This window comes from Talpa europaea (genome assembly GCF_964194135.1).
Source record: "Talpa europaea genome assembly, chromosome: 3".
Classification (NCBI taxonomy): Eukaryota; Metazoa; Chordata; class Mammalia; order Eulipotyphla; family Talpidae; genus Talpa; species Talpa europaea.
In genome coordinates this window covers 87,888,915-87,914,501 of record NC_140069.1, presented here as the reverse complement: position 1 = coordinate 87,914,501, position 25,587 = coordinate 87,888,915, and the positions used below count along the sequence as shown (strand labels likewise).

Genomic DNA, 25,587 nt, shown 5'->3' with positions numbered 1-25,587 from the left:
TCATTAGTGTACAAATGCATAATATTACTTATATATGCAAATTAATAAATTACTCTAGGACAGTAACTGCAATTCCGTAGTTCTATCATTGGTTTAAAAAAAAAATCTAAGAGTTGGAAGGGAGAGAGATCAAAACAGGGGATGGGCGAGCACAAGGGACTATGATGATGGTGCAGGCGTGAATGGGTGGTGGGAATTTTATGGGACTACAACTGGGAGGAGTTAGTCCTGTGGTTTGTCTTTATCAACTTTATGCATCTGAAAGAAAAAAATTCTAGACATTCAGAAAGAGCCATACCAAGGACCCTCTGTTAGAGATGAACGTACATGATAGAAAGATGTATTGGGCCTCCCCTGGTGGCACAGCGGTTGAGCGCTGGCCTGCGAAGCTGCCCGCAGCCTTCACAGCACCTGTTCGATCCCTAGCCTCCAGTGAGGGTCCCACATGGCACACAGACCTCTCCTGCCGCGCCCGCTGCTCCCCGCAGCAGTGTATTTCATCAGTCTGTCTTTCTGTTCCCCGCTCTGGCTCTGTGAATTCTCTCACCCTCCCGCACTTCTGACTGTACCCAATGCTTGTATTAAAAAAAAAAAAAAAAAAGATGTATCAGCAATTTCCTCTTATCCAAAGGTGGAAGATGATGTAAGAAATGCACAAATAGAATATTTAAAAATTTTCTCATTATTCTAAGGAGAAACAGTTAAATGTCAATTGCAGAGTCAGAGAAAATCATAAATATTTAAACTGACCCCCTGTAGGGTAAGTGAAAATGTATCAGGCTTTTCTGCCCTCCTGCCATTAGGCATAATGACAGATCCTTGCGGTCCTGAATGCATGCCTGATGGCGGGCACCTGGAGTAGGGTGTGGGCATCTGTAGATGGGATTCACCTGGGCTAAGGCTGGGCTTATAAGGGCGGCCTCACGGGGATGCCAAGAGACGCAGAGCAGAACAGTAGAGCAAAGAAAGAGAAGCAGAGAAGCAGAAGCACGAGAGAACACCAGAGAGCCCAGAAAGCATGCAGACTTGCTGGTGGTTTGGGGGAGCTGGGAGGTTTGCCAGCCTCCTGGCCCCCCAGCACCCCTGCCTGCTGTGTACCTGGTAATCCCAATAAAAGCCTGAAAAGCCACCGAGGGCTCCAGAACTCTCTCCTCCTTTACCCTGTCTGGTAGGGTTAGAGAGAACCTGCTCAGTGGCCATCCTGCCACTACACCCCTATATTGGGATCACTTTATAGTCACATTACTTTGTGCCTTTTTTCCATATTCCCAATCACCTTGAATGAAACTGTTCTTTATCATTTGACCAATTTAAAGGTTTAGATAAAACTCATAAATCATATCAAAATGTATCTTTGAAACTTAGTTGTTCATGACTAAGTGTGGCAGTGGAGATCTCAGTTGAATTAGTTATGTATTTGTTGCCGTCATCAATATTATAAAATTACATTGAGATTAATAGCTGAAGTCTTTGAAAATCCAGGATATTTCAGCAATAATAAATGAAACCACTGTTTTGTCTGTTTCTTATTCCTTCATCATGTATCTTTGGCCTGGGTCCTCTAGCTTACATATAAATATTGTTGCCAACTTTATGTATATTGAGTGATACTGCAATTTTACTTCAATTTGTTTCCCTGAGTAATGAAAACTGAGCATTTTATCATTTGTATATGGTGCTGAGTTTCCTCTTCCATGCATCTGTGTATATAATGAGCAAGGCAGATGTATTTTTTCTTCTATTTGAGTCTTTCTTATCAAGTTATAGTAGCTCATGTTATTTCGTAGTAACTAAACCTTTGCAGTAATATTTTTTTTCAGGCTTATCATTAATCTACTGACTAACCCAATTAAAAATATCAAATATTTCTGATTTTCTTTATAGTTTCTGTATTTTCCTTTGAGATTAAGATGAATCTCCTAGTTAAAAATTATACACTTTGTCTCCTAGATTTTCTTGTCAGACTGTATTGTGTTGATTTTAAGATTATGTATTTTCCATCTGGACTTTATCTTCTATATGTGTATGATGGGGCTTCATTTTTTTATTTTCTTTCCTCTGTATATCAGTTGTCATGCCACCATTTTAAAAAGTCATATCTTCCTCATATATTTGAACTGTCAATATCTCAAATGTGTTCTGGATTTTGATTATGGCTTCTAATCTAATTCTGGATTCTCTGCACTATATGACTGACCTATTTGCCTCCATCTCTTTTTAATTTAAAAATTATTTTAGAGCCAGTTCTTTTTCAACATTATGATGAACAATCATGTTTTTCAACATTATTCCAAAAAATATATTACTGCAGACCCTTGAGATTTTAGCATCAACAAAATAATTTTCTCATCTTTTCTAATACTCATGTCAGTTATACTACTAGCATCATAATTTCATGTAGATGAACCAAGCAGTTTCAACTATGACAGCAATCAATAAAAATTTGTTCCCAAGCAAGAATCATAACCCTAGATCTGTGAGTCACTTTGGTATTGGGCGTGGTGTGATAACATACATCTGTAATGGTTGAATCCTAAACCTATCAATGTTGTAAACTAATATTGCCTCAAAAAGAAATTAATACAATTGAAAAATAAAGCTACATTTAAAAATGTTTGTTGCTGGTAGATGTATTGTGTTCACTGAAATAATTATTTTTGATTTTTTGTGCCCAAGAAAAGAGTATGATCAAAATCAAGCCATTTTCATATAATGTAGTACTTGAAGCTCCACAATTTAAAAAACCTCAAATTTATGCTGTGTTTTAAAATGAGATTAATTTATAAAAATAATTAAAGATAAGAGGGCCTAGAGCATTACCTGTTTTATACAATCTACACAAATTGAATGTTGTTTAAGGAAATGCAGAGTGGTAGTACTTACAGTTCATGTCTTGTTCATTCCCACTGGATCTGACTCTGGCAGTGAGACCTATGATCTTTAAATATAATGATATGTGTTCTTCCTCTGTGATTGCTAATTGAAGAGAAATTCTTGATAATTGACAATTTTCAATTAACTCAAGGCACCTTAAATAGCCTATTACTTAAAGAATAGCAAGTTATAAGCATTGAAACAAAGCATTGTGGTTAATTTTCCTTTATCCTAGTTTATTTTCTAATTAGAGCAGACATTAACATCCAACAAAAGGTAAAATTAATGTAATAAACCAAAGAATTGATGGTTGTTGATAATCTGTGCAAAACAAAATGCTGAATAATGTGAACTAGAAGCATTTGCCAACAATAAAATTGTTAGAAATTTACTTATCTGTTACAAGCCTGTATTCATATGATGCATTCATATGATGTAGTTACAATCTGTCTACTACCAGCTAGGATTCAGGGGTGGTTTACAATAATACAGCAAATGAACTAATGAATGATAAACACATAATTTGCAATTGGTGAAAGAGAATGGATAGAAAGATTCTACATGAAGTTTTAAAATCCCATTTGGAGATTGGCTATAGCAGTAGAAAAGAAAAGTCAGATGGATATACCTGAGCAGCCAATAAAAAAGAATAAAGGTGATTTGTTTTACAGTGTGTCTGCACACACATGCTTGTGCACGTGTATGTTGAGTGTATAATGGTTTCCTCTGTCAGCTGCTGGTGATTATCAGAGCATATGTTTATGTAATAATTCTGTGGAGCAACTCTATGGGAGTCAAAATGCTGTGGTCCAAGTAGAAAGGTTTTTTGGCTAATGGAAGTCCTGGGTGTATAGAATGACTTGCTCAGCAATAACTGTTTAAACTGCTTCAAGATATTCTGCAAAGCAGTAATAAGCCATTACCATGAGATTTTAAGAATATTGCTTAAGTTATTTATCCAGTGATGTTTTTCTGAATCTTTTTGAAGAATAACATGATAAAGATCTTGAATAATATTTAATTGAATGATTGTGATAGAATGAAAAGTATCTGAGTTCACAGCCACATTCTGGGCTTTTTTTTTTTTTTTTACTACTTAATGCTTTTCCCTTTGCCTTTTCTTTTTTTTTTTCTTTTTTTTTTTTTTATAAATTTTATTGTTATATTCCCCATACAATTGCAGCCCCCCCATTCTGACCCCAATCCCTCCCCTCCCGCCCCCGCCCCCCTAAAAGTGTCTCTGGTTCATAGTTTTTTGTTGATTTTGATTTTCACTTTCTTATATTCATTTTCCTGGTCCCTTATTTAAGTTTTCTAGATTCCTGCTATGAGTGAGACCATCCGGTATTTTTCTTTTTCTTTTTGGCTTATTTCGCTGAGCATGATCCCTTCCAGCGCCATCCATGTTGCTGCAAATTGCATGTGTTTATCTTTTTTGAATGCTGAGTAATATTCCATGGTATATATGTACCACATCTTCTTGATCCAGTCATCTATTTTTGGGCATTTGGGTTGTTTCCAAAGCTTAGCTATTGTAAACAGTGCTGCTATAAACATAGGGGTGCAGGTGTTCTTTGGAATTGATGTTTCTGTGTCCTTTGGGTAAATACCTAGGAGTGGAATTGCTGGATCATATGGAAGCTGGATCCCCTTTGCCTTTTCTTATTTGAAGAGAAAAAGAAAACAATGTACAGTGACATGTTCACTCAAAAAAAGCAATTAGAACAACAAAAGATCTGGACTTGTCTCAGATATGTGGGATTCTTGGATGCAGCACTACCCTCCAAAAATTAATTTTTACTGGATAGCCTTGGATCAAAATGATCAGGCCACATTATTATTACTGGACATGTGCCTTGCTGGTGCGCCCATGTGTCCTCCTGACTTGATTTTATTGTATGTCCAACTTAGTGTGATAAGAGAAATGAAGATAGCCATTCTGAACTCAGTTCCAGGTGCATTTTTAAATGATGCATTTTCCTCTTAAAAGCAGAAAAACTAAACTGTGACAACTTTAAGGAGTAGCAGATGTGTCAAAGTATACTAAAATATAACTAAACTTGTATAGAAACACATATAAAAATTAAGGGATTCTGCTTTTATATATTTTAAAATTAAGTATAAAACAAAGGAAGTATCACAAGTCAGCGTCACTAAAGGAAAATTTATTCGATAGTTACTTTAGCAACAAAGCAGTTACCTGACTTAAATTTCAGACCATGAGAAAATGGTCCAAAAATAGATGACTGGATCAAGAAGATGTGGTACATATACACAATGGAATATTACTCAGGATTCAAAAAAGATAAACACATGCAATTTGCAGCAACATGGATGGCGCTGGAAGGGAGCATGCTCAGCAAAATAAGCCAGAAAGAAAAAGAAAAATACCGCATGGTCTCTCTCATAGCAGGAATCTAGAAAACCTAAATAAAAGACCAGGAAAAAGAATAACTATAAGAAAGAACAAAATAAAAATCAACAAACAACTATGAACCAGAGACACACTTTGGGGGAGGGATTGGGGTCAAAATCAGGGGGTTGCAATTGTATGGGGAATATAAAAATAAAAAATGTGTAGTTTATTAAAAAAAAAAAGAGTGGCAAGCTCTGTACAGGAAAACCTTCTGGTTCTGGTGCTTAAAATTGATTTATTAAGTGGAGGAGCCAATGGGAAAAGGATCTTTTTGTTACTCTACTATTTTTGGACATGTTTGTGATCTTAGTAATATACAAGAATTTAGTGACAGAGAATTGTTTTCAAAAATAAATTTAGAACCTTACTGTATAAGTGCAACAAAATAAATCTTAGTGATTTAAAAAAAAAATTTAAGGAAGACAATAGAAGAATGCTACATAAATATCTAGTTTGTAGGATAATTTCCTCCATTAAAGTAATTAAAATAATGGAGGAAATTACAGCGGTCAAAATTATGTAATGTGGTAGATAAAGTACACTGTGTGAGACCATACTAAATCTGGATTAAAACAGTGCCTGTCTTCTTATTTCATACAAAGTACATTTGCTATAATTGCATATTACAATTGGAAGCTAGCAACTGAAAGGTAGCTACAAGAAAAATATGTACTCTTTGGCTAAAGAGGAGATCAAGCTAAAAATGAAAGCTTTAATTCTAACCAATAATAAGCTGTATTGGATTCTGACTGTAAAATTAAGACTATTGGAGGGAACAGGAAGAAGGGGGGCGAGCAAAATGGGGAGGAGGCACATTGGGCAATGGTGGAGGACTATGGGTGCTTTGGTGAGGGGTGTAGTGTGGTGACATGTATCTAAATGGTGTGAATCTATACTCTAAATCACTATTCAACTTCTAAATCACTCTTGATTATTGTCTACTGGTGGAAGCATGCATTATTTGGGAACTGAAACCTCTAAATTAGGAAGTCAAAATTTATGCAAACCAGAATTTCACAAGTGAAGCATTAACAGTAACTCCCTATCCCCCCACTATGACTCCCAGAAATATATACTTGGCTCTGACACAAATAGTATATGTTTGTTGTTATTTTGGGGGGAAAAAATCCGAACTTCAACTATTATTAACCAGATGACAACTTACAGAACGTTCTTTTGACCATTATGTCTTTTATAAGGCCAATTACTTTTTTTGATAGATACTGTTAAAGCCTGTGGATTTTGTTCTGGTCATTCCATGCCTTCATTCATATGTTGTAAATTAAGTAAGTGCCCTGTTGAGAAGCAGCAGATGCCTCACTTGACTATAAGCTGGTGCTGGCAGAAGCATGGAAAAAAAGGAAGGCAAATCCATATAAAAAGTGAGTTCAAATTGCCTCTGTCTGCTAAGATTAAAGGCTTAATCTGCCTACTACCCATAATAGAATTGTTCTCCCAGAATGTAATGTCATACCAGGACTGGGGGTTGTCCAATTCTGCTGGCAGGAAAGACACTCAGAATAGTGACAGCTAGTTAGCCTTGGTGAAGTTAAGTGCCTATCTTCCTCCTTGCCAGCCTGGCTATCTTTTCCACAAAGCAGTGCAAGTGACTGGAGAATGAAACCGAATGATATCTATGAGGACAAGATTCTGACACAAATTTAAAAATATTACTCAGCACAAAAAACTTAGACCTCTTTTGTGATTATTCTAAGGGTCCACTGAGCTATAACAGCTAAGTTCAGAGTTGCTGGCACAGAAGCCTGCATGAACTGGAAGTGCTTGATTTGTTTTGCTCTGGGCTTTAGTTAATGCCACCAATTTACTCTTAGTTTAGTTAGTAAATGAATCATCTCAAAAGAGCTAGATATTGTGTATGCTTCCACTATAATCCAAGGAGTCTATAAACATTATGCCTCTGTCCTTGTATTAGGAAAACAAGGTACAACGATTTGCCTTTTGCAATATTGTTGTGCACCCAGAACTCTCACTATTGTGGAAACACCTTGAATTTTTATTCATCTGTTTCCCACTTCTAACAATCAAGTGTTTTACCAGAGAGTCTGGGGAACTTGCTATTCTCTGATTTTAAGATTTTATTGGCATACTGTCCTTCATGTGGATGTCCTGTGGGATTGCAATGTGAGCAGAATTCCTACTAGCTAAACTGTAGCATAAAGAGTTGATGCAGATACTGAGACTTATGTTCTCCTGACCATGTGAAAACAAAGAGGAAAAACAAAAGGTGAGCTGGTTTATACAGTCTCATTAATAATGAAAGGATAAAGAAGACAAGAAATAACTACTGTCCTTCTAGTTATAAAAGCTGTATATAAAAATTTTATAATATTAAGTTTTGGTGTTTATGAATTGGAACTCATATCCTGCTGATCAGAATATAAATTAAAATTACTGTATTGGATGATCTGGTAATACTGTCAAAAGTACTATTAAATGTTTGACCCAATAAAGCCACTTCTGATAATTTTCCTAAAAATACATTGCATATATACATTTAGCAATATTTGTTTAAAGATGTTTATTTTTGCAAATATGCAATATATCTTTAGGAAACACATATATGATTCAAAATTGAACATCAGGATGCCAGTTTGAGAGACTTCTACCCAACTCAAGACTATTAAAATTAATCAAAGTGGGCCTCCCCGGTGGTGCAGCGGTTGAGCTCTGGGTTGCGAAGCTGCCCGCGGCCTCTGCGGCGCTGGTTCGATCCCCGGCTGCTCCCCGGCCACCAGAGGAGGGTCCCACATGGCGCGCAGACCTCTCCTGCCGCCCACTGCTCCCCTCAGCAGTGTACTTCGGTCCTTCTGCCTGCTCTGCTGTCCGCTCTGGCTCTGGTGAATTCCCTCACCCTCCCATGCTTCTGACTGTGCCCAGTGCATGTATAAACAAACAAACAAACAAACAAACAAATAAATAAAATGCCTCTATTAAAAAAAATTTAAAAAAATTAAAAAAAAATAAAATTAATCAAGGTAATGAAAAAAAGGATTTGTGAAGTGATTTCTTTGGAAAAAAAAATGCTACTCTCTTTACCATATACCTAATGAGGAGACTTTCACTCGGATCTGGATCTGGTTTTTGGGATCTGGAAATCTAGTTCATTTGGACTGATTGACTGCTTTGAGTGGGGGTGCCAGCAGAGAACTGTGGTGCCCTGAAAAATTAGTTTGCTTCCTGCAGACGCCATGAAGACCGTGCTGTGGAGAGGGACAACATCAAGGGATCATCTTTGGTTTTGTTCCATTGAGCCACCTGGAGGGCCACAGAGCCTGGCAGTAAGAATCGAGAAGTTTTCTCTTAGGCAGTTCAGGATATGATAGCTTGATGCTTGGAAAAGTCATGAACAACTTAATGCTTCTCATTAAACTCTAAGATGGCGAAGTTTAAGCTGGAAGGCCAGCAACAGTGATTCTATGCATTTGAAAAAGAACATTTGGGTTTGTGACACAAAAATGTTAAATTATTTACTTTTCCTTCAAAATTACTTTTTCTATAAAATTAAAGAGTCAGTTGAGGGTATTGTCTTGGGTTCCTTTCAAAGGAAAAGAAGTGTGTGTGTATTGTGTGTGAGAGTTTGTGTGTGTGTACGTGTGCACACATGTGCGCCTATTGATACTTCGATGGTACTTATAACCAGTCAGAACAGTGCATCCTGGATTAATTTATCAGTTTATCCCTCTCCTATAATTTTTTTTGATACTAGTTTGGTTTGAGAATTTTAAAGCCCAGTAAATTCTGTGAGAATATTATTAAATCTATATGTTCATTATAGTTGATTACAAATACACTATGCATTCCAGCTTTCCTGAACAAATAATGTGATTTAATTCTTAACAAACCATTAATACTCGATGATAATTGATATTAATGAAATTTATTAATATTTATTAGCCTATAAACATTTTTTGTACAGTAATTATTTTCACAAATAATATAATGCTTGACTAAATACATGGTTATCCATTAATATTAGAGTTATAGCCTTATTAATAAGTCATCAGAGTATTTGGCATGATAAAAATAAATACTATAACCAACCCTCCCATTCCAAAATGAAAATCTGTATACTTAAAAGTTCCATTTCTCCCACCATCCCATCCTTTCCCCCTTTCTGGTAACCATAATTTTGTTGTCAGAGTCTGAAAGTTTCTTTCATTTTGTTTGATCTTTTGCTTTGTTACTTTATTTTCACAAGTGAAGTCATCTTGTATTTGTCTTTCTCTTTCTGACTTACTTTCACCTGGCATAGTCAACTCAAATTCTATCCACATTGTGAAATCTGGCAAGATTTCATCTTTTCTTAGAGCTGATCAATATTCCCTATGTGTGATAAACCACATTGTCTTTACTCATTTATCCATCATTGGGTACTTATGTTTCCATGACTTTTTTTTTAAGATTTATTTACTTATTTATACAAGCACTGGGTACAGTCAGAAGCGCGGGAGGGTGAGAGAATTCACCAGAGCCAGAGCGGGGAACAGAACAGGCAGACTGACGAAATGCACTGCTGAGGGGAGCAGCAGGAGGCAGGAGAGGTCTGCATGCCATGTGGGACCCTCGCCAGCAGCCAGGGATTGAACCGGCGCTGCAGAGGCTGCAGACAGCCTTGCAACCCAGCGCTCAATTGCTGCGCCACCAGGGGAGGCCCCAGGTTTCCATGTCTTAACAGTTGTGAATAGTACTGCAGTGAACATACAGATGTGTATATCTTATTGACTTAGTGTTTCATAGTCTTTGAATAGAAACCTAAAGTGGGATGGCTGGATCATATGATAATTCTATTTTTAATTCTTTTGAGGAACTTCTATATAGTAATTGAAGGTTATTCTAAGAGAGCACTGTGTGATAATATGATCAGGTGCAGATTAAAGAAAAAAGATAGTTTATTCTCCTAATCCTGTCACAAGACAATGAATACTTGGTTCAGGACTGTGAAAGATGAAGTGGAGATCAAAACATGATTTGAAAAGATGGTCTGTATAAGGTTCTGTGAGAACTTGTTGCTAAATTGCATGAGAGAAAGTTGACAATAAAGAATTAGAAATGGGAAAGGTGTGCAAAAGTCAGTCTGAGGGGAAGATGTTAAATTCTTTTTGAATTCTTTTTGGAAGTTATCATATTTGAGGTAAATAGAAAACGTGTCTACTTATTTCAATTGCAGTCATGGTTATGGTAGGCCCTGGCAGTCCCCGGCAGTCCTTCTGGGTGTTCTAAGAGCATTTGTTTGTTTGTTTGTTCATTTGTTTGAGTTTTAAAAACACAGACAAAATTTCCTTAGTGCTTCAAATAATTTCTTTGAAGAAAAGGATTGCCAAAATCAATCATGTCATGTAACAACATTTTGGAAGTCTGGTAGGTAGTTTATTCCCCTGTCTCATAAATCTATCTAGAATTTTCACTTGGGGTGGCTTTGGGACTGTGCCATGAATCTTCACTGTAGTTGGCTGTTGGAACAGCAAGTGTTCACCTTGTGAAAAGATGGAAAATGTATGCACTGGCCCTTCCAGGGAGGCCTCATTGCTATAGCAGTTTATCCCATTACTAAATCCATGCTGTGCTGAGATCCTCACATTCAGCTGCTGACCAGCAACGTGGTCCTCAGCTTTAATAGGGAGCATATGATCACTCCAGCTGGCAGGTGAAACTGTTTGGCAATGTTCCCCAGCAGTAAAACAAAAGATTTTCAAATATCAAAGCAAGGGGGGAAAACCTCTGTTATGAGGAAAGTGGTTTGACTGCATGTAAATTTTGCTTCATAAGAATTATTACCTCTAACTTGCCATGAAGGGAAAGGTACACTTAGAGAATGAAATTGTCTCAGATAATTTGTAAGCTGTCCATTCAGATTGATAAATAAATGGTAAATTATGGGCAATCTAATTTTGTGTTAAAGAAAGAACTGCAGCTTAGGTGTAAGTGGGGAAGTCTCTTTATTCAGTCTGAAAACACATACCAATAAGAATGTTTATAGGCTCAGTTATGAAAATCTAAGAGTCTTCAATTTTATTAAAGAAAGGGACCTTAGAGATCTTTTAGCAAAATGTTATTTCACCATATGAAAAATCTGTGGGGCAGAGTGCTCACTACCTTGTCTAGGTCAGCCAGATTAAGAGTGGTGATTCAGGAATACTTTGGGTGTCTTGACTGTGATAACAGCATTCATCATTTTCTATTTTGCTACAAATTGTGGCTTGGAAAAGCTGGTTATTCTCTTGATCAATTCATTAGTATTGAAAAAGTGGCCAATAGATTTATAGGAAAAATAAATATATATGGGCATGATATTTCTCTGTTAACTCTGAATTTATTTTAAAATTAAATCTGTTTATATGTAAGCATAAAGATGGGACTACAGACATAGCTGCCCACTGACTGATTCACATGAAAACGCACCAATTTCAAGAAACATGTCATTTGTTTCCTCTCAACTAGTCCAATGAGTTAAAATAATATTCCCTGTATGTTCTGGGTCTCCTTGCGTTTGTATTTCCCAGGTCAGGATTAGGACAACCCATTTCTCAACTTAAAATTGCTATAAAATGCTTCAGTACTTTCAATTCCTGTACTTAGTTCACTGCACACACCTAACAAAACAGTTGATCTCCCCTGATGGCCACAAGGTGTGATTCCCTATACTACAAAGGCAGAAAATTAAAAATATTGGTGGTTTTATTCGGAGGACCAGAAGTTATCCTGGAAGCTTAGTTTAAACTAAGCTGCCTCTGTCTATCCAATTATTTTGTTAACCACCTAAATAATATCTGGTAATTGTAGGGGGCAGGAATGGACACGGAGCAGGTTTTTTATGATCCCATGTAGACGGAGTAAAGGAGGAAAGAATCCTGGAGCCCTCAGTGGCTTTTGCAGGCTTTTATTGGGATTTACCTGGTACACAGCAGGCAGGAGTGCTGGGGGCCGGGAGGTTGGCAGGCCTCCCAGCCCCCAGGAAGTCTTCACTCATCTGGGCTCTCCAGCGTTCTCAGGTGGTCTCTGCTCTCTGCTCTTCCATTCTTTCTTCTTTTCTCTCAGTTTCTGCTGGTGTCTCTGCGATGCCACCTCTAAAAGCCCAGTCTCAGCCCAGCTGAATCCCATCTACATATACCTACTCCCTTCTCCAGGTGCCCGCCATCAGGCATGCATTCAGGACCACAGGGTTCCGTCATCTATCCTGATGGCGGGAGGGCAGAAAAGCCTGTGATACTTTTCACCTTACCCTACAGTAATAAATCCCATTTTGTGTGAGTACTCAAGTTTCTGTTTTCTGTAGGAAATAGGACTGTATTGCTATTCATTTTCCAACTATAACCTATGTCTTATAATTTTGAAATGGTTGTGGGAATTAGCACTACACAGTTGTAGGGTAAGGAAAAAATGTCAGGCTTTTCTGCCCTCAGGATAGATGATGGATCCTTGTCCTGAATGCATGCCTGATGGCAGGCACCTGGAATAGGGTGTGGGCATAGGTAGATGGGATTCAGCTGAGCTAAGACTGTGCTTTTAAGGGCGGCGTCACAGGGACGCCAGCAGCAGCAGCAGAAGCCGAAGCAGAAGCCGAAAGAGAAGCCGAGAAGCAGCAAAACGAACGCCAGAGAGCCCAGATAGAGTAAAGACTTGCTGGGGGCTTGGAGGCCTCCCAGCCCTCCAGCCAGCACCCCTGCCTGCCATATGCCTGGTGAACCCCAATAAAAGACCTGCAAAAAAACCACTGAGGACTCTGACTCTTCCTTTATCCAGTCTGCATGGGATCAGAAAACCTGCACTGTGTCCTGTTCTGCCCTTTACAACAGTGTTTTCAAATTTCATTATATATATGGATCATCTGGGCATGTTGTCAATGGACTCAGTAGATTGGGGATCTAAGTGAAAATTGGGGATCTAAGATTCTGCATGTCTAACAAGTATCCAGTTAATGCTGAGGGTGTTGGTCCACAGACCAAACTTTGAACAGCAAAACTCTAAATTAGACTAATATCTAAGAGCAACTTTCACCTATAGAGTAGATATTATGCTTCAGCAAGCTGATGAGTTATTCTGATGGCTTTTATTATTTTCCCACTGTTAGAAACAGTGGACCAATTGTGACATACTCTCATAAATGTTTCCTTTTTCTTTTTTTTTTTTTTTGCCCTTTTAGGAACATTTTTCCCCATATGTCTCTTTTTATCTACCTATCCCTCTACCTACATGGGTACTTGTTAGAGAGGAGAGAAAGAACAATTAAACAAGTTCAGTCTAAGCTAAGAGGCATCAAAAAGGATTTACAAGATGGTTTGTTTTTATTATTTCAATGCACATATTCATCCTACCTACTTGTAAGTGACACGTATTTTTTGCCAATAGCTTATGATATCACATTTTCATTATAAAATAGCATCTGCTTCCCCTGAGAAGGAAAAAATTCTCATATTTGAGCAGAGATAGCTCAGGTCAGATTTAGAGATTTCCCCTAAGCATCATCCATGCTACCTGATTCCTGAGGTAGTTTGTGTCAACGAGCCAAGGATGTTAGGAGATCAGATACCAAATACTGTAAACCAAAAAACCGTTTGGATAGAACTGAGCAATGGTTTTTCGTCAAGGTAGTGGGGAGAGTGAGCAGAATTATAGGCTACTGGAGAGGAAAACAGAAATACAATTTGGGCAACTTAAAACTGGTGGGAGGGCAGAGGAAATAGTGACAGATGATAGTCAATGTTGATTACCACAGAGGAACATTTGGATTTGATCTTAAGAAAATGTGGGTTTTGGAAAGGTTTTGTTTAAGATAACTTGATATTGGTATTAGGGAGATTAACTTGGCAACCTTCAGCAAAAGGTATATTTTAACAAATATGATTAAATGAATTACAGAAATAAATTAAGATAAAATATTTGAAATCACATCCCATTTTTTGCATTGTAACATGAATTAGTAAAAATAAAGTGGAAATTTTAATTTATCAGTTAACTTTGAACTAAAATTTTAAAAATGTTAAAACATCTGGATAATCAGAATTTAAAAGTAATTGCTGAGAATATCTGCTTTGTCATTTCTCGAGGAAATCTCTCTAAATACAAATAGTAAACTTTGCTTTCCACTTTCCATTTTTTCCCCAAATTTATCAAATCACACTCATTCTGAAACAAGGTGTACTAAGCAATATCTGCTTCTGTCTCAAAGCCAAGCTTTTGTTCTATCCAGTGTTAGCCACTTAGGATATCCTGAATACACTATGTAAATTACAAGGAGACTGTCATGTTGGTATTACATTGTCTGCCAGGTTGTTGCAGAAACAAAACCCAGGGACCTCCCTGGCGGTGCAAGGGGTTAAACTTCAGCACTATGAAGCTATCCACAGCTACTGCAGCACTAGTTCGATCCCGGGCCAGGGAGATGACCCACATGGCTCAACAGACCTCTCCAGTCTTGCCCGCTGCTCCCCTCAGCAGGGCATTTCAGTCAGTCCACCTGTTTTGCCCCCCACCCTGTCTCTGGTGAATCCTCTCACCACCACCACCTCCCCTACCCATGCACCTCTGGCCTACACCTCAGCTCTTGTATGCATAAATAAATATTAAAAAAAACCCTGAAATATAGTCCATGGCTTTGAATTCCCAGAGGGTTGTGTTCTATTGAAAATCATAATGAACCAAAATGTGTAATTGTCCATAGGTCTATAGTGTCACTTTTTGGCCAGTCAGAATAATTTGGAGAATTGTAGAAGATGGCGGTTAAATAAGTTAGTGACTGTGAGTGGTTTGGTGATAAGTAACCACAAAATGGAATGAATTAATCTCAATGCTCCTGGCACTACCACTGTCTACTATAAAACCATGTGTGGGGGCCTCCCCGGTGGCGCAGCGGTTGAGCGCTGGGTTGCGAAGCTGACCGCAGTCTCCACAGTGCCAGTTCGATCCCCGGCTGCTCCCCGGCCACCGGAGGAGGGTCCCACATGGCCCGCAGACCTCTCCTGCTGCCCGCTGCTCCCCTCAGCAGTGTGCTTCGGTCCTTCTGCCTCCTCTGCTCCCCGCTCTGGCTCTGGTGAATTCTCTCACCCTCCCGTGCTTCTGACTGTACCCAGTGCTTGTATAAACAAAACAAATTAATAAAAAAAAAATAGTTAAAAAAAAAAAAAACCATGTGTGAATTATGAAGACCTAAAATGAGACCAGTATAATACTCTGGCCTTGACACTTTGCACTTTGATATGCTCATGATTTCTAAAAGTATATATATATATATATATATATTATCTAGCACTTTCAACTAAACCATGACACTTAATTCTGGCTCTGACTACTGGTTATTTCTCCCAGTTGGTTATGTCCTAGATATGCTTAAAATTAAGCTCATTATGAGCTACCACATACTTCTTGCTCATTCCAAACTCTCCATTCTCATAAGTTTGCAGAATTGCAATGCTGCTTTCTAAATCTCCAAAGCTAGATATTTTTAAGTTTAATGACACTGTCCTCTCTTTTAATCCCCCTTAACTTTCCATTAGAGTGTACAGTTTCCAATGGCTCTTTTCCTATATTTAGAACTCTTTTTTAGTTTATATTGTCATTATCTTTGTTGACAACCTTCCTAAATCTCATAAGCAGAAAGATCTATTATAATTAGAACCCTAGCCCTGATGCTTGCTAGAGATGATGAGGCATTTAGATTCTGTTTTCTTACCTGTAAAAAAATATGTGGATCTCTGCCTTACAGAGTACTTTTGAGGGTTACATGAGATATTCTAGTTAAAACTCAGTATATCAGTCATAGTAGATTTACATTGACAGTTAACTCCATGTTTGTCATCATACCTTGCTCAGCTTGATCAAATGTCTAGCATATAGAACTGAATATATATATTATAATTGTAAATATTAATGTAATCATCATAATCTTCCTCCAGTCTTTTTTTTTTTAAAGATTTATTTATTTTATGCACACAACAACTGGAGTACAGGCCAGAGGTGTGGAGGGTGAGAGAACTCTCCAGAGACAGAGCAGGGAACAGAACAGGCAGAATGACTGAAATACACTGCTGAGGGGAGCAGCGGGCGAGCCAGGAGAGGTCTGTTGCACCATGTGGATAGCTCCCTGGCCAGGGATTGAACTCATGCTCCAGTAGCTGCAGATAGCTTCATAGGTTGCATCTTAATCCCTTGAGCCACCAGGGAGGCCCCCTACCTCCAGTCTTATACACTAATATTCCATCTTCTCACTCTATCATCAGGGTCTACAAAAAATACTAATATCATCTCCTTTGTGCTCCATAGTGTCCTTACCCTCCAGAGGGACTTTTGGACATACATAAATACCTTTCATTTGAGCTGGGCTTTAATTCCACTACTCACTGCAAACTTTTTTACACTAAAGCCAAGGAAAAAATCTATATTTCCCATCAAATAACAAAAAAAGATTTTCTATTTCATGTCTTTATTAATTGTCTCATCTCAGTCTCACAAATGCTAGCACATCATTTAAATTCCACCATGGTAAACTACTACTTTTTAATATAACCTGTGTCCCCCAAGCAGAATTATATGCTTTCAGAACAGACAATTATAAATCAGAGACATTCTGTAGGGGAGGAAGAGGGAGAGGGATCAGAGCGGGGGAGGGAGGAGCACAGGGGACTGAGGTGATGGTGCACGGGTGCATTGGGGAAGGAAACTATTGGGACTACACCTGAGGGGGTGGGGGGAAGAAAATATTGTTTAAAAATGAGCAATGATGTAAAAAATAAAAAAATAAAAATAAAAGAAACAAAAAACAAACCAAAAAAACCCAGAATTATACGCTTTCTACTTAATTACTACAATCTTCTCCTTGTACTTCAGAAACCCACTTTTAAATCGTTACTTAAATATATTTGTTGAAAAATGGTTTGAGGTATTAGGAAATTATAGAAACTTATGATGATTGATAGAGATACACAGATAGTTATATTTGCCACATACACTTTTTAAAATCTACATAATCATAAATTAATACAGGATACCCTCTTTTTCTGCAGTTTCTCTTTCTGTGGTTTCAGTCACACAGAGCTCAGTCTTGATCTGAAAATACTAAGTATCATAGAGTAGTTTGAGAGACACAGACAGACAGGCAGACACAACACATTCAGGCAATTTTTATTACAATGTTTTGTTATAATTGGGCTATTTAATTATTATTGCTCTTAACTTCTCACTGTGCCTAATTAATAAACTGTATTCTGGGTATGTATGTACATGAAGATCAGAGTATTTATAGAGTAAATTATTTGGTAATATCTGTGGCTTCAGCCATCCACTGGTGTCTTATAAGTCCCCACGGATAAATGGAGGTCTGGGGTACTATTCTCATGTCTGTGCTACTCATTTCTCATATGTGGAACATGTATTGAAAACTGTTAACATTTATCAGGAAAACATATTTGTTTTGACCTTTCCATAATTACTAAGTCTTCCTCGGGGCAAGCAGTACATTTGCACATTGCATGGATGTTATAAATCTTGAGACTTTAAAACAGCAATCATTAGTTAAATTACTGTGTGCTAGTAAATTTGACATTGACCTCAGCTAAAGTTGTCACTCTAACAGACTGAATTTTATGCTCAGTTTAAAACATGAGATGCAGATTTTAGTGATTTGAAAAAAAAAAAAAAAAGCTTTGATTTTAGAAAAGCCAAGATTAAATTCTAGTCTACCACTTACTGGTTATATGATCTTGAACACATTCCCTGAACTTTCAGAGGTTTATTCCCTATAAAATGAAAATAATAATGGTACCCACATTTAAAAAAAAAAAGCTGGGAGTATTAACTGAGGTAATATGAGTTAAGTTTTAAACTTAGATTGTACAAACTTTTAGCTATATAAGAATACAAGATGAACATAGGCCACTTTTAACATCAATATGCTTAGCAGGACATAGAACAGGAACCAGAATTGTCATAATTGTAGCATGAGACTTTCCTCATCTTTTGGGAATTCTAGAAATTTATGCATTACATCTCAAGTGGAAGGAGTTCAGGGTCATATAGCTATAGGACATGCATCGGCTTATCAGCTTCATGCCTCACAGAAACTGATAGATCTTGAAGCAATCCCATTGTTGTAGTCCCAGTGTCTCTACAAATGACAAGCCCCGTTCCAAGATTGACACATTCAGGAAATCCCAAACTGATGACCTCCTATAAGGTATTTATAGTTGCCCTCATGTTGGTAGAATTTATTTTAAAAGAATCATTTTATTGTAAAAATTATCATATAGTAATGTAGCTTGCATCCCAACTTTTTTATCAGGTTACCAGGGTAACTGTAATTGGAGTCAGTTCTCTGATGGTGAAATTCTCCTCAAAAGGCTAAAAAGGATTATTAATCCTTTTTCTATACATAGAATATGAACTTAGTAAGTATTACCTGGAGGAAAACAAGTGCATCTGCACATGAAAACAATCACATGAAGGATAACAAATGCATCTAAGAGAAAATTAAATATGGAGAATTTTGTAATATGATTTACAGAGGTCATTTATTTTGCCTCATTTTCATAGGTAGAGTTATTAGTATAAGAGTGAAACTTACTCATCATAGAAGTTTTGCTCTATGGTTAGTGATGTACCTAATGCATCATTAATACTCAACCAGCTACATTTGAATAAAACTGGGCTTTTGTTTCTCTCTATTGTTACAAGAAAAACAGAGCTGACCCAAAGGGCCTTTTTACCACTACACTCACATGATTCTCGTCTCCAGACTCAATTCAGACAAATTGGCTGATGCTTTGAGCTCTAATTGTCTTTTGGGAATGCAATTTTCATACAGATGCCCTTAAAATTAAGAGGATGGAATGTTTGTTGTTACATTACAATGGACCTGCCTCTCTGTATGGTTAATTATGAGAGTTAAATACAGCGCCTGAGTGATAAGACAGAATTTTCAGTGCATTTTCCCATGGCATCTAATGACTCTGTCATGGTGACTGGCTGTTCATGTCTTGTAAACATGCACTGTTGGTTATTGAAAATGGGCAAGAGTTCAACTAAAAATCAACCAAGGTCTTCCAGTTCCAGGAAAGTCCTCAGAATGTGTCTGCCTTTAGTCATTGACTTCTATGGCATCATCTTCATTCTCTTGTATAGATCATTGCAATTTAGAATCCTCTGTCCTTTAGATTCAAGTAGGGAAGTGTAGACAAGAGTTTGAACATAAATACTTTACTCAAGAATGAGTATTGAAGGTCTATCTAGAGCATATGTCTACAGAAATGTAGATTAAAACCTTTATATTTTTTTGTTTATGATGCATTTAATTACAATAACCCATATGTATTTTATGTATTAAAGTATGAACTGGAATAGTTAATATATTTGAATAAGTATACCTCATAATTGTGATAGCTAAAGTTTCAAATGCCATTAAAAATAAGGTTAAGCATATATAAACTACTCTTTCTTTTCAAAACAGTATTAAGTTAGCTGAACATTTTTATTTAAATCACTAAACAGAATGGAGCATATGTTAACAGTTCTTGGTTTCTGGTTTTCTAAATTAAAACAAATCTGGAATGAGCAAAATGAACAATATGGTAAACATAGTTTCAGCTAATTTTACTTAATCCCCTTTATTTTCTGTTTCCTGTGAAAACTTCTTACCAAATAGGAGAAAATGCAAATGTTAGCTTTGAGTCTCACTACTCACTACTTTTACACATCATAAGTGTTGATGTATTTTCAATGAACTGAGATTACATCACCAAGTAGAAATAAAAATGCCCAAGCTGATTTCACTCGAGTGGAGAAGACAGAGTTCATAACTGCCTGTGCGTCTGTGATGAGAATATCAATGTTTTTTTGCAGCTTTTGCCAGCAAGAGAAGCTGCCAATGACCTTCCAGTCCTGTGTGTTCACCAAAGAGTGCCAGGTGTCGGAGTGGTCAGAGTGGAGTCCATGCTCAAAAGCCTGCCATGATGCAGTGTCCCCTAAAGGCACTCGCATAAGGACACGGATCGTCAGGCAGTTTCCTATCGGCAGTGAGGAAGAGTGTCCAGAACTTGAGGAAAAAGAACTTTGTGTGTCTCAAGGAGATGGACTTGCTCCCTGTGCCACGTGAGTAAATAAAGGACCGCAGCCTTTGCTGCCCAGATCTCATTCATTCAGCTGTCTGATTTCAACTGGATAGTAATTTGAGAAATTAGTGACTTTTATAAATTGAAGTAGAAAAGTAAAATATCTCTTTACAAACACTGTACTAGACACAGATTGGTTTCACTGCCCATGAGTATCTTTCACAAGTTGTTCCAAATATCCACAAAGTAAGATTTTAGCAGCAATTCTGTGTTTTCTGTAATAGGCGGTAGCAAACCTTTTCTGTCCAGAGATAGAAAATATACATATTAGGCTTTGTGGGTCCCATGTCTTACAGTGATTCACCTTAGCCATTAGAGCTAGAAAATATGTAAATTAGTATGAATATGCTCCAGAAATGGTGAGAGGTTGAATCCCAACCTTGCACCATCTTTGTCAACCCCCATTCTATAAGGTAAGATACACCTTCAAAATACTGCTTCCTGTTGCTTATTGAGCAAGTCCCATTAAAATTCAGAGCTTGTATACAAATCCTATTGAATAGAATAAAATACCACATCAAAATAACAAGATTTAAAACTCCTTGCGGACAAGGACTGTGCCTACTAATCACAGCCTTGTTTTATGTTTTAAGTCACCAGTATGTATCACAGGGCCTAGCTCACCATAAGTGCTAATAAATGCTTATTGAATTCATGGAAAGTATGACTAGTTCTGAAATATTTGGCATTATAGCAGTATTCTTTTTGTCCTTAAAATACCCTTTCCAATACATTGCTTTGATTTATCATGGCAATATATATATATATTCCAGCTTAGTCTGAATGTAGAATGTAGTCTGAAACAACTTAGTGGCTCTTAGGTTCTCTAGAGCTATTTACAAGCTACGGTAAGAGCTTCTCTGGAATATTCCAAACATGTAAGGAACATCCATACAACTCAAACTTCAGAATCAGTGAGAAGAAAAATTAATACTATTTCTGCACCTTCTATCAACAACGAAATAGTGAGGGTTTACACTAGATTTTCAAGTCTGTAACACCTTAGAACCATCCATTCTTCCCAGATGCAACTGAAAATTCTAAAGAGAGTTTCCTTCCAGATTTCTCTACCTATACCACTGATTTGTGTGTTCCTCTCCACACATCAGACTCTATGAAGTTATTGGGATTTTAATCAGAGTGTTTTGTCTCATATTTTTCTTTTGTTATCTTAAGCTGAGTATTTTATTCTTCATCTTCTCAGATATTTGAATACCATAAGCAAAATACATTTTCTTTTTTTTTTTAAGATTTATTTATCCATACAATCACTGGGTACAGTTAGAAGCGTGGGAGGGTGAGAGAATTCACCAGAGCCAGAGCGGGGAGCAGAGCAGGCAGAAAGACCGAAGCACACTGCTGAGGGGAGCAGCGGGCAGCAGGAGAGGTCTGCTCGCCATGTGGGACCCTCCTCTGGTGGCCGGGGAGAAGCCAGGGATCGAACCAGTGCTGCAGAGGCTGCTGGCAGCTTCACCACCCAGCGCTCAACCGCTGCGCCACCGGGGAGGCCAGCAAAATACATTTTCTTGAGTCCCGTTTTAGAAGTTAGCATTTTTCTCAGAATGTGTAACCAACTTACATTACAGGAAATTTATTCCTTTCACAGGACTCCTTAGAATGAACTAAACTAGAACTCCAATATTAAAAAAATAATAATAATAAAATGTTCATTTTAACTCCCCTAATGAATGACTTGTCTGGTTTACTCTGCTTGGTGCCCCCTGCTCAAGCATAGGTTTTCTTCATTTTTAGATTTGATCTGAATACTGCACTTCTTTTAAAAACATGTGTCAAGGGTGTTATTCCTTGTTGCCCCAGTTCTGCACTTCAGTTAAGCCACAAATCCCCACTTAGAAAAATTAAAAACAGGAATGAAGGTCAGCTTTACTGTCATGAAACTTTACCATTGACAAAGCAAAGCATATAGATCTGACAGCTGAAGGTCCATTTAACCTTTTTGTCTAATTGAGATGAACATTAGCACACCCATTTGTACCTGTGTTGGCTGTTAATCTGATTACTAAGGTAGCATCTTGGTGAGGGTGACACAAAGTGCTGCATGAGCCATTTGCTTTATGCTTTTAGAGTATCCATTTTCCTAGTGGTGGAGAAATGCCCGCACTTTCTATCTTCAGTGACATCGAGAAGTGGTTCCCGGCTATCTCCTTAAAGCAAGTGTTGGGCTGACAATCACCTGACATTTGATTGGAGCTTTTGTTGAGAATCACAGATCGTCTTTCCTGTGTTCCGCTGATTAGAAAGATCAGCTCTTTTCATCTTTCATTAGCACTCAGGAATGCTCAGGGCTACAGAAAATTTTTTTCTCTTCTTCTAGACAATAGAGAAAAAAGTGAGTTGTTATGTTCAAATTAAAAATTCTAGTTAAAATTATCCATTATAATTTTTAATCCTAACACACAATTACAGATTTGATCCACTACAAAGCAGCAATTTTCATGCATCTTATTAAAGGAAAAACAAATGTTTGGGTTCATCATTGAGCATGTGTTTCATGCTCAGAGTCAATCCTTTTTGCTTATAAACATCAGGAAGAGCAAGCCTGAGTTCAGCTTAATTTTACATAAAATTTCATGTTTTCAGCATTATGCTCTCTTTTTATAAAATATTTATAAGCGACTTCCAGTAGTTGCAATTAAAATAGAATCACCCTAAATTTAGCCTCTCTTTATTGGAGCATGGCTGAGAATATAAGACAAGAGATTAAATCTGAGCATGCACCAGAGATGTGGTCTAGGATTAATTCAAAAGGAGTGGTTTAATTTTGAGAAGTGTAGCGAAAAGTTTTATTCAATAAACACAGTTGCCACTGATGGCATTTCTTTTTCTAGATATGGCTGGAGAACTACAGAGTGGACTGAGTGCCGCGTGGACCCTTTGCTCAGTCAGCAGGACAAGAGGCGAGGCAACCAGACTGCCCTCTGCGGAGGAGGGGTGCAGACACGAGAGGTGTACTGTGTCCAGACCAATGAAGATCTCTCCCACTTAAGCTCCCCCAAGGACAAAGAAGGTAAATTTTTCTTCTCCAGGATTCACACGTATCACTGAGCATGGGGCTGTGCTGCAGACTTATATGTTGGCCACTGAGGTTATAAGGAGACATATTCTTCTCACCTTATGATTGGAATCAACTATAATGAACAATATTGCAAATTATAGCTGTAAAAAATTATTATTGCTTCGTCTTTGGTCAATTCTAATTTACTGCCAAGTTTCTGTTTAAATTTTAGGACTTCTAGCTCTGAGTCAAAACAGCAGTAGTGGGCCTCCCTGGTGGTGCAGCGGTTGAGCGCTGGGTTGCGAGGCTGCCCGCGGCCTCTGCGGCGCCAGTTCGATCCCCGTCTGCTCCCCGGCCACCAGAGGAGGGTCCCACATGGCGCGCAGACCTCTCCTGCCGCCCGCTGCTCCCCTCAGCAGTGTGCTTCGTTCCTTCTGCCTGCTCTGCTCCCCGCTCTGGCTCTGGTGAATTCTCTCACCCTCCTGCGCTTCTGACTGTACCCAGTGCTTATATAAACAAACAAACAAACAAATAATACATGCCTCTTTAAAAAAAAAAAAAAAACTTAGCAGTAGTAATAACTTAAAAAGTAGTATAAAAATTCATGTTGTAACTCTATACATAGACTACAAGTATATACTCTAAAATTCAAATTTTCTTTACTTATGTAAGAAGTAAAGGTGCTTATAAAAACTGCCTCATTTGCAGTTTCTAATATCATTGAAAAAATAAGGCAATTACAGTATTCAGTGAAAATTTGAATTAATAAACACAACATAAAATTATTGCAAGAAAGATTTTTAGGGCCTCCCCGGTTGCGCAGCGGTTGAGCACTGGGTTGCGAAGCTGCCCGCAGCCTCTGCAGAGCCGGTACGATCCCTGGCTTCTCCCTGGCCACTGGAGGAGGGTCCCACATGGTGCGCAGACCTCTCCTGCCACCCGATGCTCCCCTCAGCAATGTACTTTGGTCCTTCTGCCTGCTCTGCTCCCTGCTCTGGCTCTGGTGAATTCTCTAACCCTCCCGCACTTCTGACTTTACCCAGTGCTTGTATAAATAAATAAATAAATAAGTCTTAGGGAAAAAAAAATCTTTAAACCAAAAGCATGACTTAAAAAAAGACTTCATTTAATCATGTAATTTGCAGACATATCTAGAATTTTTTGTTTAAATCTCAAATTTGGGAGCAGATATATAAATTTATATTTAAATACAAATGATCATGGATAAAAGTATATTTAACATATGTGGTATGTTACTTTAAGATTTTCATCATTATTGGGTCAATTTTATATTTAATTATTAGCTCTTAAGTCCATACAAATATAAATATTTTGAATCAATTGTATAAGTAAATCCTCTTACACTCCCTATCCTGAAGAATAATAGTACGTCTCTCACTAATCAATTCAACATGTATCAGTTGCCAAGGGAGTTCGAAAGTTGTGTAAGGTGGTAAAGATAATGCAATATGATATGCAAATTTACTGGGTTTTAGAATAACATTAGGATGTCATAAAAATAGGAAACTTTGTAGAAGAGGTAGCATTTGAGCTGAAGGATAATACATACACTCCATATGGTTACATGGGTCAGGAAATAAGGGAGCTTAATTCCAGAAGGCAGGAATAGCATGCATTAAAGCACACCATTAAAAAAAAAAAAAGAAACAAAAGAGAAAACTTGTCAGTAAAGATGAGCATGTTGTATTTGACAAGTTGTGGATGGGACACAGGACAGGACAGGGCAGGGCAGGACAGGACAGGACAGAATTTCCCAGCAGGTCTGTTTGTTGGAAAGGGGAAAGAATCAGGACAAAGACTTAAAGATCCTAGTATTTACCAGCAAATGACAAACCATTTGAAAAAGTAGTATATATAAAGAACTTGAACAGGAACGACCAGAAAAGAAGAGGAAAAAAGAAAAGAAGGAGAAATAGTCGTTTTATAAAACAAAGAAGAGATAGCTCCTCTGCCTCCCCACAAAAGGAGTGGTGCCAATGACCAGCAATTTATGGAAAATAAGTGCTGAAGTTTTTCATTTGCAGTTTCCAAAATTTAATTGTTCTCTAGCAACTAACTTTACACAGCATGTCAACTCATTTAGGAATCTAGCCTGGGGATACATTTTACTACTAATGTATCTTAAGGTTGTAAGGAAGTAGCAT

General features: G+C 37.6%; 1 protein-coding gene across 1 annotated transcript in view; it reads left to right on the top strand.

The window, feature by feature from the left end:
• The window catches only part of THSD7A (thrombospondin type 1 domain containing 7A), a gene marked incomplete at both ends in the record, with an annotated part of 412,533 nt that overhangs the window by 189,083 nt on the left and 197,863 nt on the right, over nucleotides 1-25,587 (top strand). Inside the window, 2 exons of the mRNA XM_084229821.1 lie at nucleotides 20,138-20,386; nucleotides 23,256-23,434. Coding sequence (XP_084085947.1) covers nucleotides 20,138-20,386; nucleotides 23,256-23,434 — 428 coding nt within the window. The remainder of the gene's footprint in view (nucleotides 1-20,137; nucleotides 20,387-23,255; nucleotides 23,435-25,587) is intronic.